The 17,021-nt window shown below is 44.1% G+C and overlaps 1 protein-coding gene across 1 annotated transcript in view; it reads right to left on the reverse strand.

Moving 5' to 3' along the window:
* Positions 1 to 10,439, reverse strand: part of MRC1 (mannose receptor C-type 1) — a 126,795-nt gene extending 116,356 nt beyond the window's left edge. The window contains exon 1 of the mRNA XM_073581867.1: positions 10,304 to 10,439. Within this exon, the coding sequence (XP_073437968.1) occupies positions 10,304 to 10,364 (61 nt within the window). The 5' untranslated portion in view covers positions 10,365 to 10,439. The remainder of the gene's footprint in view (positions 1 to 10,303) is intronic.
* Positions 10,440 to 17,021: the final 6,582 nt, after the last annotated feature.

The following is a 17,021-nucleotide window of genomic DNA, read 5'->3' on the forward strand; positions in this document are numbered from 1 at the left end:
AACCGATATAAAAAAGGTATTTATGCATGAAAGGTGCGGGGTCAGGGGGAAGCAAAAGTACTAAGAGAATCCTTAAGTGACACACAATTGAATGATATCATTATATGATATCTCAAAAAAGGGGTGACAGATTCCCTTTAAAAGGATTGTCCATTACTTGGACATCCCCTTCTCAAACTGTATGTTTGAATAATAACACTTATACTCACCTCCGGTCTTGGCACTAGCTCTCGCAGTGATCACGTGATATCTAGAGTTGAGCGAGTTTGGTCGGATCGGGTTTCATGAAACAAAATTTGTTTCAGATGAAACTCGTCCGACTAGGGCAAAAAAAAATCGGAGTTTCGTCCGAAACCCGACCCCAATGCAAGTCAATGGGAAATAAAAGTCGGCATTGAGCGGATGAATGTCATGCCAGGTCTTCCGTGGCTCATGTGACGGAAAGTGAGAGTGAACCTGACCATTAGTGGCCACCTATTGGCTGCAGGGTTCAAGCGACATAAAAATGTTATGCGAGACCTTGGAAACCTTTCACAGATGTCACTGGAAAAATGTTAGCACCGGAGGTGAGTACTGGTCAAGTGTCGGGTGTTTTTATACTATGTGGGGGAATATTGCAATTGTGAAGTTGTCCGAAAAAATGGACAACCCTTTAAAGAGTTTGTACAGGGAAAACAAGTTATCGCCTATCCACAGTTTATATACTATATAGATGGGGGCCAGACTGATGGGACTGACACCGATTGGTAGAACAGGGCACTACTGTCTCTTCTAGAATTGAGCAACGTTGCACATGTTTGACCACCTCTTCATTTATTGCCTATGGGAATGCCAAGTTCTGTGCGCAGCTTTTTCAGACAGCCCCATAGAAAATGAACGGGGTGCGGCAGAATCGCTTTTAAATTTTTTTGTACATTATGTTGTTTCTTTTCCAGATATTTAGTGAAGCTAATCTCTGAAATACTGCAATCACAGCTAAGCAGCAGATCAGTGCAGACGTCTGCTCAAATAATCAAGTTCAGAAATTGGAATCAAAATTCAAGAATAAAACAAGTTAGAAAAAGTTATGCCTCCGAATCTTGTTTAATGAAATAATCTAGGTGATTTGTTTTGAAAAAAAGAGTTCATGAAGGAGAAACTAAGGACATTAAGTAAACAGCAGTGTGCCAACGGATGCTGCTCCTGCACAAAGATTACGGCCGGCACCAATCCGCAGTGTCCATAATGGTGCAATAGAAAATTGTTCCTGATAACATTTGAACTTATGCTTTTTTCCTTTTCCCTAAGCCCTATTTAGGCATTACCAATAGACTTCTACTATTACTATTATGCAATAATTTCTTGTGTATTTTATGTTTTATGTATGTAAGTAAGAATGAGTTATTTTCTTAAATTGCATTTTATTTTCTACTAGCTGAAGAGCCCGGCGCTGCCCGGGCATAGTAACTAACTACGGTAACAAATTATAATGATTATATATATAAAGCTGAGTGTAGAGCCCCATCCACGCTGCATAGCCACATTCACTATAATATCCCGCATCATCCCGTCAGCCAGAGCTACCAGACTACTACCCCTAATATCCCACATCATCCCGTCAGCCAGAGCTACCAGACTACTACCCCTAATATCCCACATCATCCCGTCAGAGCCACTGGTCTACTTTCCCTAATATCCCACATCATCCTGTCAAAGCCACTGGACAACTACCACTAATATCCCACATCATCCCGTTACAGACGCCAGACTACTCCCCCTAATATCCCACATCATCCCATCAGCCAGAGCCACCAGACTACTCCTCCTAATATCCCACATCATCCCATCAGCCAGAGCCACCAGACTACTCCCCCTAATATCCCACATCATCCCGTCATCCAGAGCCACCAAACTACTACCCCTAATATCCCACATCATCCCATCACCCTGGGGTCAGAACCAGAGTGCTGAGTGGAACGGTCCTAACTTCCATACCGGGGATCCCTGTAAGAGAAGCCTGGGGTCAGAAACTGAGCGCTGAGTGGATTTGTCCTGACTTCCATACCAATGATCCCTTTAATAGAAGCCTCGGGTGAGAATCAGAGTGCTGAGGGATTTACCTTAACTTCCATACCAGAGATCCCTTTAAGAGAGGCCTGGGGGTCAGTACCAAAGCGCAGAGTGGATTTGCCCTCACTTCCAAACCGGGGATCCCTTTAAGAGAGACTGGGATCAGAACCAGAGCACTGAGTGGATTTGCCGTGACTTGCATACCAATGATCACTTTAATAGAAACCTGGGATCAGAATCAGAGCGTTGAGGAATTTGCCATAACTTCCATACAGGAGATCCCTTTAAGAGAGCCTGGGGTCAGAACCAAAGCGCTGGATGGATTTGCCCTGACTTCCATACCGGAGATCCCTTTAAGAAAGGTCTGGGGTCAGTACCAAAGCACAGAGTGGATTTACCCTAACTTCAATACCAGGGATCCCTTTAAGAGACCCTGGGGTCACAACCACAGAACTGAGTGGAAAGGTCCTAACTTCCATACCAGGGATCCCTTTAAGAGAGGCCTGGGGTAAAAACCAAAGCCCTGGATGGATTTGCTCTGACTTCCAAACCAATGATCCCTTTAAGAGGGAAGATGTGCCTACGGGATGGAGGATGTGTGATGGGGATATGGGCAGGGAGGGGGGATTCGTTTCTGTCATGTGCTCTGTGCTCCGTTCAGGGGGGCAGACAATGGCTAGGAGCTTATGTTCCCAGGGATGCTAGATTTCTCCCACCATGTCAGTGTCTGCTGAGGTGTTGTCAAGTGGGAAAACTTGCTCATAGCAACCAATCACAGCTCAGCTACTTTTAACCAGCTGTGGTGAAATGAGAGATGCTTAGTGATTGATTGCAAGGAAAACGGTTGCTCATAGCAACCAATCATAGCTCAGCTTCTTTTGAATAGCTCTGGTAAAATGAAAGCTGTTTCGTGATTGGTTGGTGATACGCACACACATACATACATACATTCACTTTTATATATAGAGATATAGAGACAGAGGTATATCTTCTTCTTGTGAAATCTATGGCTAATATTTAAACATACAGTAATTTTAAAAAGTACTGTGGAGTGGGATGTCGCAGCAATAATTCCATCGTCGTTTGGGTATATACAGTGGGGAAAAAAAGTATTTAGTCAGTCAGCAATAGTGCAAGTTCCACCACTTAAAAAGATGAGAGGCGTCTGTAATTTACATCATAGGTAGACCTCAACTATGGGAGACAAACTGAGAAAAAAAAATCCAGAAAATCACATTGTCTGTTTTTTTTTTCATTTTATTTGCATATTATGGTGGAAAATAAGTATTTGGTCAGAAACAAAATTTCATCTCAATACTTTGTGATATATCCTTTGTTGGCAATGACAGAGGTCAAACGTTTTCTGTAAGTCTTCACAAGGTTGCCACACACTGTTGTTGGTATGTTGGCCCATTCCTCCATGCAGATCTCCTCTAGAGCAGTGATGTTTTTGGCTTTTTGCTTGGCAACACGGACTTTCAACTCCCTCCAAAGGTTTTCTATAGGGTTGAGATCTGGAGACTGGCTAGGCCACTCCAGGACCTTGAAATGCTTCTTACGAAGCCACTCCTTCGTTGCCCTGGCGGTGTGCTTTGGATCATTGTCATGTTGAAAGACCCAGCCACGTTTCATCTTCAATGCCCTTGCTGATGGAAGGAGGTTTGCACTCAAAATCTCACGATACATGGCCCCATTCATTCTTTCATGTACCCAGATCAGTCGTCCTGGCCCCTTTGCAGAGAAACAGCCCCAAAGCATGATGTTTCCACCACCATGCTTTACAGTAGGTATGGTGTTTGATGGATGCAACTCAGTATTCTTTTTCCTCCAAACACGACAAGTTGTGTTTCTACCAAACAATTCCAGTTTGGTTTCATCAGACAATAGGACATTCTCCCAAAACTCCTCTGGATCATCCAAATGCTCTCTAGCAAACTTCAGACGGGCCCAGACATGTACAGGCTTAAGCAGTGGGACACGTCTGGCACTGCAGGATCTGAGTCCATGGTGGCGTAGTGTGTTACTTATGGTAGGCCTTGTTACATTGGTCCCAGCTCTCTGCAGTTCATTCACTAGGTCCCCCCGCGTGGTTCTGGGATTTTTGCTCACCGTTCTTGTGATCATTCTGACCCCACGGGGTGGGATTTTGCGTGGAGCACCAGATCGAGGGAGATTATCAGTGGTCTTGTATGTCTTCCATTTTCTAATTATTGCTCCCACAGTTGATTTCTTCACTCCAAGCTGGTTGGCTATTGCAGATTCAGTCTTCCCAGCCTGGTGCAGGGCTACAATTTTGTTTTTGGTGTCCTTTGACGGCTCTTTGGTCTTCACCATAGTGGAGTTTGGAGTCAGACTGTTTGAGGGTGTGCACAGGTGTCTTTTTATACTGATAACAAGTTTAAACAGGTGCCATTACTACAGGTAATGAGTGGAGGAAAGAGGAGACTCTTAAAGAAGAAGTTACAGGTCTGTGAGAGCCAGAAATCTTGATTGCTTGTTTCTGACCAAATACTTATTTTCCACCATAATATGCAAATAAAATGAAAAAAAAACAGACAATGTGATTTTCTGGATTTTTTTTTCTCAGTTTGTCTCCCATAGTTGAGGTCTACCTATGATGTAAATTACAGACGCCTCTCATCTTTTTAAGTGGTGGAACTTACACTATTGCTGACTGACTAAATACTTTTTTTCCCCACTGTATTCGTACAGTAGGGGATCATTCAGACAAGCGTAAAAAAAATGTGTCCATGTGCTGCTTGTGTAATGTGCACCAATGATCTGCACGGAAAAAAAAAATTGCAGTATACGCAATTCTGACCCGAATAATAGATGAAATATAAATTCAGCTATGGCACCAGTCCAGAATGCGATTGAGCACACGGAGCTGCACATAAAGCTATTCACCTCTGCAATTGGTGTAAACAACTGACCCATTTTTTCATACCATCATCTGAACCCTGATTGAAGCCATTAGATTAATGTCAGCCCGAACCCACAAATATTGGGTTGGCCAGACCCTCAAATGACACGGAGTATAAGAAGCTTAAGCAAAACCAAAAACAAGGGTCAGCACCCCAAGTAGTAGAAGTGCAATATATAGGTGCACGTACACACTGTGGCACTTACCAGACAGTTATAACCAAGAATAAGAGCAGTCTGGCAGGATCTCTTTCACAGTGAACACAGGAGCACTTGGCTGAGCCGGACTCGCCTAAAGTATATGGAATATATGGAAGACTCGGGAGAGATATCAGCCAGCCAGATGATCTGTTGAGCCATTTTTCAGCCTTCAGCTAGCTTTGGTTTATGGGGAGTTCAAAATTATTATGGTCTCAAAATGGCAACAGTCTTTGGACAGCTCATTTTTACGGGAGTTATTGGAGGTTTTTTTTCTGAAGCATTTTCTATAGCAGTATTGAACAGTTCTGGGAGAGTTTTTTGTTTTTCGTGACCTGTTCTTTTCAACCTATTGATTGGTCGGTCCCTAGTATGGAGCAATTTCCTTTAAGATCACTTTCAAACTGACATGCACATCACAACCAGTCTTTTTTCTTAACAATATTCTTTTTATTTGTAGGATTTTTAACAATTTTGGAAAGGGGAAAATAGCTATCTATACAATGAGAAGTAAGTAATAATCATATTAGTAAAATAATATTTCAAGTCAAACATTTTAATGAGAAGTTATACCTATAGGGAAAGAAAACTAGGAGAGAAGAGATTAGGATAGCAACTAAACGTACGCAAGTATATATACTGTATGTACACTCACTGGCCACTTTATTAGGTACACCATGCTAGTAAGGGGTTGGACCCCCTTTTGCCTTCAGAACTGCCTCAATTCTTCGTGGCAGAGATTCAACAAGGTGCTGGAAGCATTCCTCAGAGATTTTGGACCATATTGACATGATGGCATCACACAGTTGGCGCAGATTTGTCGGCTGCACATCCCTGATGCGAATCTCCCGTTCCACCACATCCCAAAGATGCTCTATTGGATTGAGATCTGGTGACTGAGGAGGCCATTTGAGTACAGTAAACTCATTGTCATGTTCAAGAAACCAATCTGAGATGATTCGAGCTTTATGACATGGCGCATTATCCTGCTGAAAGTAGCCATCAGATGTTGGGTACATTGTGGTCATAAAGGGATGGACATGGTCAGCAACAATACTCAGGTAGGCTGTGGCGTTGCAACGATGCTCAATTGGTACCAAGGGGCCCAAAGAGTGCCCAGAAAAAATTCCCCACACCATGACACCACCACCACCAGCCTGAACCGTTGATACAAGGCAGGATGGATCCATGCTTTCATGTTGTTTACGCCAAATTCTGACCCTACCATCCGAATGTCGCAGCAGAAATCGAGACTCATCAGACCAGGCAACGTTTTTCCAATCTTCTACTGTCCAATTTCGATGAGCTTGTGCAAATTGTAGCCTCAGTTTCCTGTTCTTAGCTGAGAGGAGTGGTACCCAGTGTGGTCTTCTGCTGCTGTAGCCCATCTGCCTCAAAGTTCGACGCACTGTGCGTTCAGAGATGCTCTTCTGCCTACCTTGGTTGTAACGGGTGGCAATTTGAGTCACTGTTGCCTTTATCAGCTCGAACCAGTCTGCCCATTCTCCTCTGACCTCTGGCATCAACATGGCATTTCCGGCCACAGAACTGCCGCTCACTGGATTTTTTTTCTTTTTCGGACCATTCTCTGTAAACCCTAGAGTTGGTTGTGCGTGAAAATCCCAGTAGATCAGCAGTTTCTGAAATTCTCAGACCAGCCCTTCTGGCACCAACAATCATGCCACGTTCAAAGGCACTCAAATCACCTTTCTTCCCCATACTGATGCTCGGTTTGAACTGCAGGAGATTGTCTTGACCATGTCTACATGCCTAAATGCACTGAGTTGCCGCCATGTGATTGGCTGATTAGAAATTAAGTCTTAACACACAGTTGGACAGGTGTACCTAATAAAGTGGCCAGTGAGTGTATATATACAGTATATATATATGAATGTATAAATATACACACACACATACATATATATCTAATACAGTGGGGAAAAAAGTATTTAGTCAGTCAGCAATAGTGCAAGTTCCACCACTTAAAAAGATGAGAGGCGTCTGTAATTTACATCATAGGTAGACCTCAACTATGGGAGACAAACTGAGAAAAAAAAATTCAGAAAATCACATTGTCTGTTTTTTTTTTCATTTTATTTGCATATTATGGTGGAAAATAAGTATTTGGTCAGAAACAAAATTTCATCTCAATACTTTGTGATATATCCTTTGTTGGCAATGACAGAGGTCAAACGTTTTCTGTAAGTCTTCACAAGGTTGCCACACACTGTTGTTGGTATGTTGGCCCATTCCTCCATGCAGATCTCCTCTAGAGCAGTGATGTTTTTGGCTTTTCGCTTGGCAACACGGACTTTCAACTCCCTCCAAAGGTTTTCTATAGGGTTGAGATCTGGAGACTGGCTAGGCCACTCCAGGACCTTGAAATGCTTCTTACGAAGCCACTCCTTCGTTGCCCTGGCGGTGTGCTTTGGATCATTGTCATGTTGAAAGACCCAGCCACGTTTCATCTTCAATGCCCTTGCTGATGGAAGGAGGTTTGCACTCAAAATCTCACGATACATGGCCCCATTCATTCTTTCATGTACCCGGATCAGTCATCCTGGCCCCTTTGCAGAGAAACAGCCCCAAAGCATGATGTTTCCACCACCATGCTTTACAGTAGGTATGGTGTTTGATGGATGCAACTCAGTATTCTTTTTCCTCCAAACACGACAAGTTGTGTTTCTACCAAACAGTTCCAGTTTGGTTTCATCAGACCATAGGACATTCTCCCAAAACTCCTCTGGATCATCCAAATGCTCTCTAGCAAACTTCAGACGGGCCCGGACATGTACAGGCTTAAGCAGTGGGACACGTCTGGCACTGCAGGATCTGAGTCCATGGTGGCGTAGTGTGTTACTTATGGTAGGCCTTGTTACATTGGTCCCAGCTCTCTGCAGTTCATTCACTAGGTCCCCCCGCGTGGTTCTGGGATTTTTGCTCACCGTTCTTGTGATCATTCTGACCCCACGGGGTGGGATTTTGCGTGGAGCACCAGATCGAGGGAGATTATCAGTGGTCTTGTATGTCTTCCATTTTCTAATTATTGCTCCCACAGTCGATTTCTTCACTCCAAGCTGGTTGGCTATTGCAGATTCAGTCTTCCCAGCCTGGTGCAGGGCTACAATTTTGTTTCTGGTGTCCTTTGACAGCTCTTTGGTCTTCACCATAGTGTAGTTTGGAGTCAGACTGTTTGAGGGTGTGCACAGGTGTCTTTTTATACTGATAACAAGTTTAAACAGGTGCCATTACTACAGGTAATGAGTGGAGGAAAGAGGAGACTCATAAAGAAGAAGTTACAGGTCTGTGAGAGCCAGAAATCTTGATTGCTGGTTTCAGACCAAATACTTATTTTCCACCATAATATGCAAATAAAATGAAAAAAACACAGACAATGTGATTTTCTGGATTTTTTTTTCTCAGTTTGTCTCCCATAGTTGAGGTCTACCTATGATGTAAATTACAGACGCCTCTCATCTTTTTAAGTGGTGGAACTTGCACTATTGCTGACTGACTAAATACTTTTTTTCCCCACTGTATATAAAGCTCAAAGTGTGTATGTATGTATGTATGTATGTGTGTATGTATGCATGTGTGTATGTCCGGGATTGGCATCCGCACCGTCGCAGCTACAGCCACAAAATTTGGCACAGTCACACGTCTGGACCCCGAGAGTGTCCTAAGCTATGTTGTGAGGTGAAATTTTAACCCCGCGCATTCCAATTCACCAAACAATTTTGCCCCTATCTACATAATGGGGAAACAGTGTGTGCGTATCAAGCACCGCCCCTCATTATGATGTCATAATGGTTGCCATGGCGACGCTGATTCATCATAGGTTGCAAGCCCCGTCGCTCATGTTGTCATAATGGTTGACTATGGGATGGAGGATGTGTGATGGGTATATGGGCACTGGACTATGGGATGGAGGATATGTATGACTGGTATATGGGCACGGGACTATGGGATGGAGGATGTGTGATGGGTATATGGGCAAGGGGACTATGGGATGGCGGATATGTATGATGGGTATATGGGCACGGGACTATGGGATGGACAATATGTATGATGGGTATATGAGCACGGGACTATGAGATGAAGGATGTGTGATGGGTATATGGGCACTCGACTATGGGAGGCGAATATGTATGATGGGTATATGGGCATGGGACTATGGGATGGAGAATATGTATGATGGGTATATGGGCACTCGACTATGGGATGGAGGATATGTATGATGGGTATATGGGCACGGGCCTATGGGATCGTGGATATGTATGATGGGTATATGGGCACGGGACTATGGGATGGAGGATAATTATAATTTGTTATAACTAACCACAGTTAGTTACTATGCCCGGGCAGCGCCGGGCTCTTCAGCTAGTGTGTATATATATATATATATATATATATATATATATATACACACATACACACACACAGGGTCGGCCATTTATATGGATACACTTAAATAAAATGGGAATGGTTGGTGATATCATCTTCCTGTTTGTGGCACATTAGTATATGGGAGGGGGAAAACTTTTCAAGATGGGTGGTCACCATGGCTGCCATTTTGAAGTTGGTCATTTTGGATCCAACTTTATTTTTTCCAATGGGAAGAGGGTCATGTGACTCATCAAACTTACTGATAAGTTCCCAAGAAAAACAATGGTGTGCTTGGTTTTAACACAACTTTATTCTTTCATGAGTTATTTACAAGTTTATGACCACTTGTAAAATGTGTTCAAAGTGCTGCCCATTGGGTTGGATTGTCAATGCAACCCTCTTCTCCCAATCTTGACACACTGATAGCAACACCACAGAAGAAATGCTAGTCTAAGGGGGTCAGATTCCTTGTAGGAATGCTCGGACCTGACACCCATAATGTGGTGGTGCACCGTCTTGCTGGAAAAACTCAGGGAACGTGCCATCTTCAGTGCATAAAGAGGGCACCACATCATCATGAGGAAATTTCAGATATCCAGTGCATTGAGGTTTCCATTGATGAAGAATGGCCCTGTCGTGTCCGCCATGTCTGCCATGTCTGTTTTTTCTCAAGAACTCCTGGAGCAATGTGCATGCGCATATCTTGTCTGCTATGCTGCATGTTCCCTAGAGCAGTGTGCACACTCACCTCGTGTCTGAGCTGCAGGATGCCTGCGTTTCTGCTCTGTCTTCTGTGATCTTCTTGTCATTTCTAGAGTCCCTGATCATGTGTCCCTGCCTGGATCCTGCACTGTCTGGTTCGGCAATCATCTCGTCATGTCTAGAACTATGATCATGTGACCTGTCTAGGTTTCAGCACTGATTCTGCAGTCGTCTCGTCATGTCTGGATCTCCGATCATGTGACTACTCTCTGTTTTCCTGTGGATCTGAAACCGGAAGTGCTCCCCTGGTCCTGACCTGGAAGAGGAGGTGCTATGCCCTATATCAGGCCGCCCCTTCCTATGCTCTGGGCCTGAGTATTGTGTGGTGTCCCTGCTTGGCCTGTAGGGCGCTCCCTCTATTCTGTGCCCTTGCACTCTGCTCTGTCGTGCATCTACGCACATGCTCCGTGCTCGTATTCCGTCTCTGGTCTCGTCTCGTGTCATGTCTTGTGTTGTCGCTTGTGCCTTGTTCTGTCCCTGCTCTGCTTTGCCTTGTAGTCCTTGTTTGCTCTTCTGTTCCGTGTTTCTGCCCTTGTGTCATGTCTCGCTCTGCTTTGTGGCTTCAGGTACCCTGCCTCTGTCTCTGTCCCTGGCGTGCCTCTCTGCACACGCAGGACTCTGCCTCGCCTGTCCCTGGCGTGCCTCTCTGCACGCGCAGGACTCTGCCTCGCCTGTCACTGGCGTGCCTCTCTGCACGCGCAGGCCTCGCTCTGTGCTCTGTCTAGTCCCAAGGTCCTTCCTTGGCCCGGCTCTGGGCTTCGGCCTACGCTCCGCTGCTAGACTGTCCCTGGCATGCTCTTTGCATGCGCAGGTCTCTGCCTAGTTCTTTGTATTGTCCCTGATGGTTCGTGCGCCCTTGCACATTTCGTACTAGGCTTTGCCATGCTGTCTCGCATGTGGCTCTGTCCTATACTCTTTGCCTAGCCCTGCCTTGTGGCTCCGTGCCTCCGCGCACGTGCCTGGTCGCCTGTGCCTACCTGGTGTGCCTCAGCCGTGCCGCCTCTAGCCGTGCTCGCCTGTGTGCCCCAGCCGTGCCCCGCCCAGTGCTATAGTGGTCTGGCTGCGTGGCCCCGCAGCGGTGCCACCTCTAGTCGTGCCCGCTTGCAACTGCCATCGTCGGTACCACCTGCCGGTGCTCCCAGCCGTGTTCTGTGCTCCCTTGCACTCACGCTGGTTCTCGCACTGTGCCTTTTCGTGCTACTCTTGCACAAAGCTTTTGTCTCCTTTTGCTCCTTTCTGTACCCTAGTTTGCCTGCCGGATTCCGTAACCTGCCGACCGCTGCCAGAGGTCCGGACCTAGATGACTGCGGCCTGATGTCCATAGCCAGAAACCTGGACCCTGTCGGTCGATGCCAGCACCCTGGAATCCGATGCCACCGTACCCTGTGTCTCTCCCTGGCATGCCCCTCGGCATGCGCAGGTCACCGTCCTGTGAACCTGACCCGTCCCTGGCATGCCCCTCGGCATGCGCAGGTCTCTGTCCTGTGAACCTGATCCTGGCGTGTCCGTTGACACGCACCATGTCACTAACTCTCTTGTTTCCTTGCATGGAACCCTGGCTAACTACTGGATGTCCGGATCCTGCCGATCTCCCTCTGAGCTACAGACCCTGATGCCCTGGTTGATCATGGACTGTTGTCCGATGTCCGTGTACCATCTGCACGTTCCATACCTGGACCTCGGCGTGCCATTGCACGCACCCTGTTTCATGACCTGTGTGTTCACGTTTGCTGTTGCACCCTGAAGAGTTCCACAAGTCTTGGACCTCGGCGTGCTCTTTCACGCACCCTGCTTTATGTTCTGTGTGTTCACGTTTTGCACTTGTTGTACCTGAAGTCTTCCTTAATGAAGTTACTTTCAATTAACGACTCGTCTTGCCTTGTCTTGTTTCCCTGAGCCGGCCGTCTGGTCCAGCTGCCGTGGTGGCTCACCCCCTTGGTCTTGCCCCTGACACTCCCTGTATAGGGGGTGGTTCTCATTAGGTCAGCTCACCCTAGGTGGGTGGGTGCCATGGCCCAGAGGGTCCACTCTTTCTAAGAAGAACGACTCAGCGTAAGCTGACATTCGTAACAGGCCCCACTATATTTGTACCCCATATACTACACCATACCATCAATTTATGGGTGTCAGGTCCGAGCATTCCTACATGAACAGTTTCCTGGAAAGTGGATTGGTTGTTGTGGACCAATTGAATGGCCACCAAGGTCTCCCGATCTGACCCTCTTAGACTTTTATCTTTGGGATCATCTGAAGGCAATTGTTTATGCTGTGACGATACGAGATGTGCAGCATCTGAAACAGATACTGGAAGCCTGTGCTAGCATTTCTTCTGCGGTGTTGCTATCAGTGTGTCAAGAGTGGGAGAAGAGGGTTGCATTGACAATCCAACACAATGGGCAGCACTTTGAACACATTTTATAAGTGGTCATAAACTTGTAAAAAACTCATGAAAAAATAAAGTCACGTTAAAACCAAGCACACCATTGTTGTTTTTCTTAGGAAATTTTCAATAACTTTGATGTCACATGACCCTCTTTCCATTGGAAAAAATAAAGTTGGATTTAAAATGGCCACCATGGTCACCACCCATCTTGAAAAGTTTTCCCCCTCCCATATACTAATGTGCCACAAACAGGAAGTTAATATCACCAACCAATCCCATTTTATTTAAGTGTATCCACATAAATGGCCCACCCTCTATATTCATCTTTCCCAAACTTTCCTTATATCCAGTTTTTTTCAAAGACTCTTTAGGAAAAAAATAAGTAAAAAAAACACCCAGCCAAACAGCAAAGTGGATTTCCAAATTAAATTAATAGGAAGCATTTTCCAAGCATTTCTGAAGCTGCTTTTGAAGAGAACTTTGGAGGATCCATTCGCAAAAAAAAATAAATAAAATAACTCCTAAAAAAAACTCCATGTGAACATAGCCTGCTATCTTAAATTTATACTAGACAATTTCTAGAAATTATTCTCTGGAGAATCGAGAGTACTTGCTGACACCACTGCTGAAGAAACTACACACATCTGTGTGACAGCAGTATACAAATTCATACATATGGCTCCCACTGTGGATTAAAGGCAAATTTTTACACTCCAAACACATGGGAATGGTGCTCCCCAATTATTTTGCAGTTAAATGAGAAAGGAAAGCTTCTGCATGAGGGGGTTGTCCGGTTTTAACATACAGGTCTGTAGTCACTCTATGTGACTGCAGACTTGGGAATCCTGACATGGTGCACACTGCGCGCTGTGAAGATTCTCTGGCGCCGGGAGAGGGCAGTAATTTGACCAAGTATGCAAAATGCATACATGCAGCCACATTCTAACTAGACAGACTAGACTGACTGGGCTCATTCAGAGGCTTCTCATACAACCAAATCAGATCAAATGCTATGTACTGAGGAGTGGCAAAACCCGAAACATGTGTCTGCAAATTGAGATTCTGGTTTTGCTTTTATCCCAAGTCATAATGAAAGGTTCTTTGAAGGGCCGATTTTAACGTTTAGGATTACTACTTCCAGTAGGCGGCACTAGAGCTAAAGTCCTCTTTCCTCTGAAGAGCTCATTTACATATTTAATTTCCCAGAGGAGCATTGCATTGCCTATAAGCCTCCTTATTCTGGCATGTCAGGCATGTCACTCTCCATAAGGAGAAATATTACCCCTTAGACCCAACTTTTTGGGAAAAACACAAATGCTGTGATTACAAGTTGCAGGTAAAAAAAATGCAGCATCTTACAGTTCCAGCAAAATGAATGGGTTTTATGGTAACCTCTTACCCACTGTGATTTTATTTGCGCTGTGTAAACTGACTTGTGTGTGTTTTAAAATCCGCAACATGTCAATGTCCCTTGCGAATACAGATTACGGATTTTTCTTATAGAATTGCATTACATTTGGAAAATCTGCAATTAAAAAAGCACAGAAACCCACTAAAGACACACGTAATTTGCACCTGACTTTATCAATAAAGTTTTGTCAAAGCCAAATACCAGGAAATAACAAAAGCAAAGCAGCTGTGATTAACAGACGACTTACCAAAAAGAGACAAAAACCGCAGCGTTAAATACGCAATAAAACTGCATGTCAAAATACTCCGAAAATCTGCAACATCAAACACTCATTAAATCCTCATTGTTTGAATGTATCCTAAGTCGCTTTTTATTTGAGCAGTGAAAATACGCAGAGCCAAGAATTCACTAAAAATTCATTGTCACTACTTAAATCCTCATTATGGGTATGTTCATATGTTACTTTTTTTTATATAAAGTGTGAAACGTTCAATTTTGATCCGGTTTGCAGATCAAAATCCCAGATTCAAACCAATGGCCCCAATTTTTCTTTAATATTTTTTGTCTTGTGGTATTTGCTGACATTTTCGCAACACAGTCCATGGATTTGGCGCAAAATCAAAAATGCTATTTCATTTTTTCCTTTAAGCACTGGGATGACACAGCGTTTATTCTTAATTAGGCCAGACATATTTTTCAGTAGGTCAAGAGACATGGGCCATGGTTGATATGAGGCTGAACGTTGATTCTTGAAGTGATGTTTGTTGAAGTTGTGATGACATAGCATTTGTTCTTGATTTGGCCAGGCACATCTTTCCATAGGTCAAGAGAACTAAGCCATTGTTCATATGAGCCTGAATGCTGACTCTTGAGTAGATGTTTGTTGCAGCTTATTGTGCTGCTATCATTGGAGGACATGGACGCAGGGTAATTGAACAATCGATGTTTGCCAATATTTTAATTACTCATTGTATCAGTCCATGCAGCTTGTTGACCTGAAAACATTGACAGACAAACTATGCAGATTGATTGAATATTCGAACAATGAGAGATGACCTCATCCCACATTCCTTCTGACCTGTGAATGATGGCCTGAAGGACAGTTATGAACTATGAAAGGGGGCTCTGCCTCTGTTCCCAGAGAGACTCTACAAGTCAGCAGTCAAAGATCCATGGCTCCAACAAGAGGATTTGATCCCTTGCCCATCACTGAACCAATAGAGACATTTGGAGAAGCCATGTTGGGACCATGAGGTCACGTGGCCCCATGGAGATGTTCAGAGAAGCCATATTGGGACAATCGGGCCATCTGGCCACATACCTCAATGTCCTATCAGCTTCCTAAGCTTGCTACTACACCATCTCTGTGGATGCTCAGCCAAAGCAGGGTGTCACTGGTTTGGGAAGTTTGCCCTGCAAGCCCAAATTTCAAAGATGTTCTAATTCCCGGCAAGCCAGCAGAAGAGTGAGACTCTGTCATTTGCACCATCCTATAAACTTGCTGGGTCTGTACTATATATTATTGTCTTTTGATGATTTAATAGAGTATTGCCACACTGTTTTAGGCCATGTGCACACGATGCAGATTTGCAGCGTTTCCGCAGCGGATTTTACTGCGCAGAAACGTTGCATATCCGCATTGTGATGTACAGTACCTTTAAAATGAATGTAAAAAAAAAACGCTGTGCAGACGCTGCGGATTTTTCCGCGCGGTTTTCCTGCGGTACAAAATCCGCAGCATGTTACTTCTTTTGTGCGGTTTTCTATCTCTCCTGTTACCAAATCCCCAGGGGGAAGACCGCAATGGAAAACCGCACAAAAACCGCATGAAAACCGCGTGAAAAATGGAAGAAATCCGCAGGAAAAATGCAGGTCATTTGACCTGCGGTTTTCTTCCATTCTGCACGGAAAAATCCGCAGGGCTCAAAACTCCGTCTGCACTCAGCCTTACCCTCACCCTGTGTTGTCTGAGTAGTATTCTCAACAAGGGAAAGGCGTTGGGCATTCAGTGGGATGAGCCCTGGTCCCTGAGGTCTTTCTAAAGACAGCCAGTCCAATGTATGAGAGCACCCACTGATCATCGTATCTCCACAAGCATTTTTCAACTTTTTAAAAAGTTGTAAAAAGATGCCAAAAGTCTAAAACCCTGTAAAAAGTTGTGCATTTTTTAAAAATGCACCACACGGAAAACAACTCTATAAACATTACTACAGACAGGGACTGAAATGAGATGTGCCAAAAATAATGTGATATTTAATAATAAAAGTTGAATTTCTTGAATCTGCCTACAACAATTGGATAAGCAAAGTTGACGAGGAAACAGCTTAAAAAAAGAGTTGTAAAACGTATGGAGAATAACACGCAAATACTAAAGCCACTAAAAAAGGAGAAAATTACTCCAGAAAACCGGAGAAACAACAATGATGAATTTGTGCCAATGTGTCAGCGCAAAAAAACAGACAACACACTGAGCCATCTGTGTGTCATCCAAGTGCTATCTTTTTTCATTGTCTAATAGATAAAGTTTGGGAACCCTACATCTTTTTTTTTTTTTTCCAAAACGAGAAAAACAGATGCTATACTCATGGTAAAAATGGAAACACAGACCAAAAATGGATGAAAATTGGCTGAAAAAAAGATATTAAAATCAATAATTGTTCTCATACGCAAAAAAATTCAGATTAGAAGTATTTTTTAAGTAAATTTTTGAACTGTTGTTTATTTCCTAAGTCAATGCACCTTGCTCCAAATTAATCAAAATGTTGCGCAGTGTTTGATGAATTTGGTGGAAGTTGCAACAACATGACAACTTGTTAGCGGAGTGACAGAAGCTTCTGCTGACAGCGAAGAAGAGAAGCCAGATTTATTAGGGTAGGTGCACACGGTCACTAAACGCTGCGGGTTGGATGC

The sequence above is a fragment of the Dendrobates tinctorius genome, unplaced genomic scaffold (genome assembly GCF_039654945.1).
Source record: "Dendrobates tinctorius isolate UK_male_01 unplaced genomic scaffold, ASM3965494v1 ptg000070l, whole genome shotgun sequence".
NCBI classification, from domain to species: domain Eukaryota; kingdom Metazoa; phylum Chordata; class Amphibia; order Anura; family Dendrobatidae; genus Dendrobates; species Dendrobates tinctorius.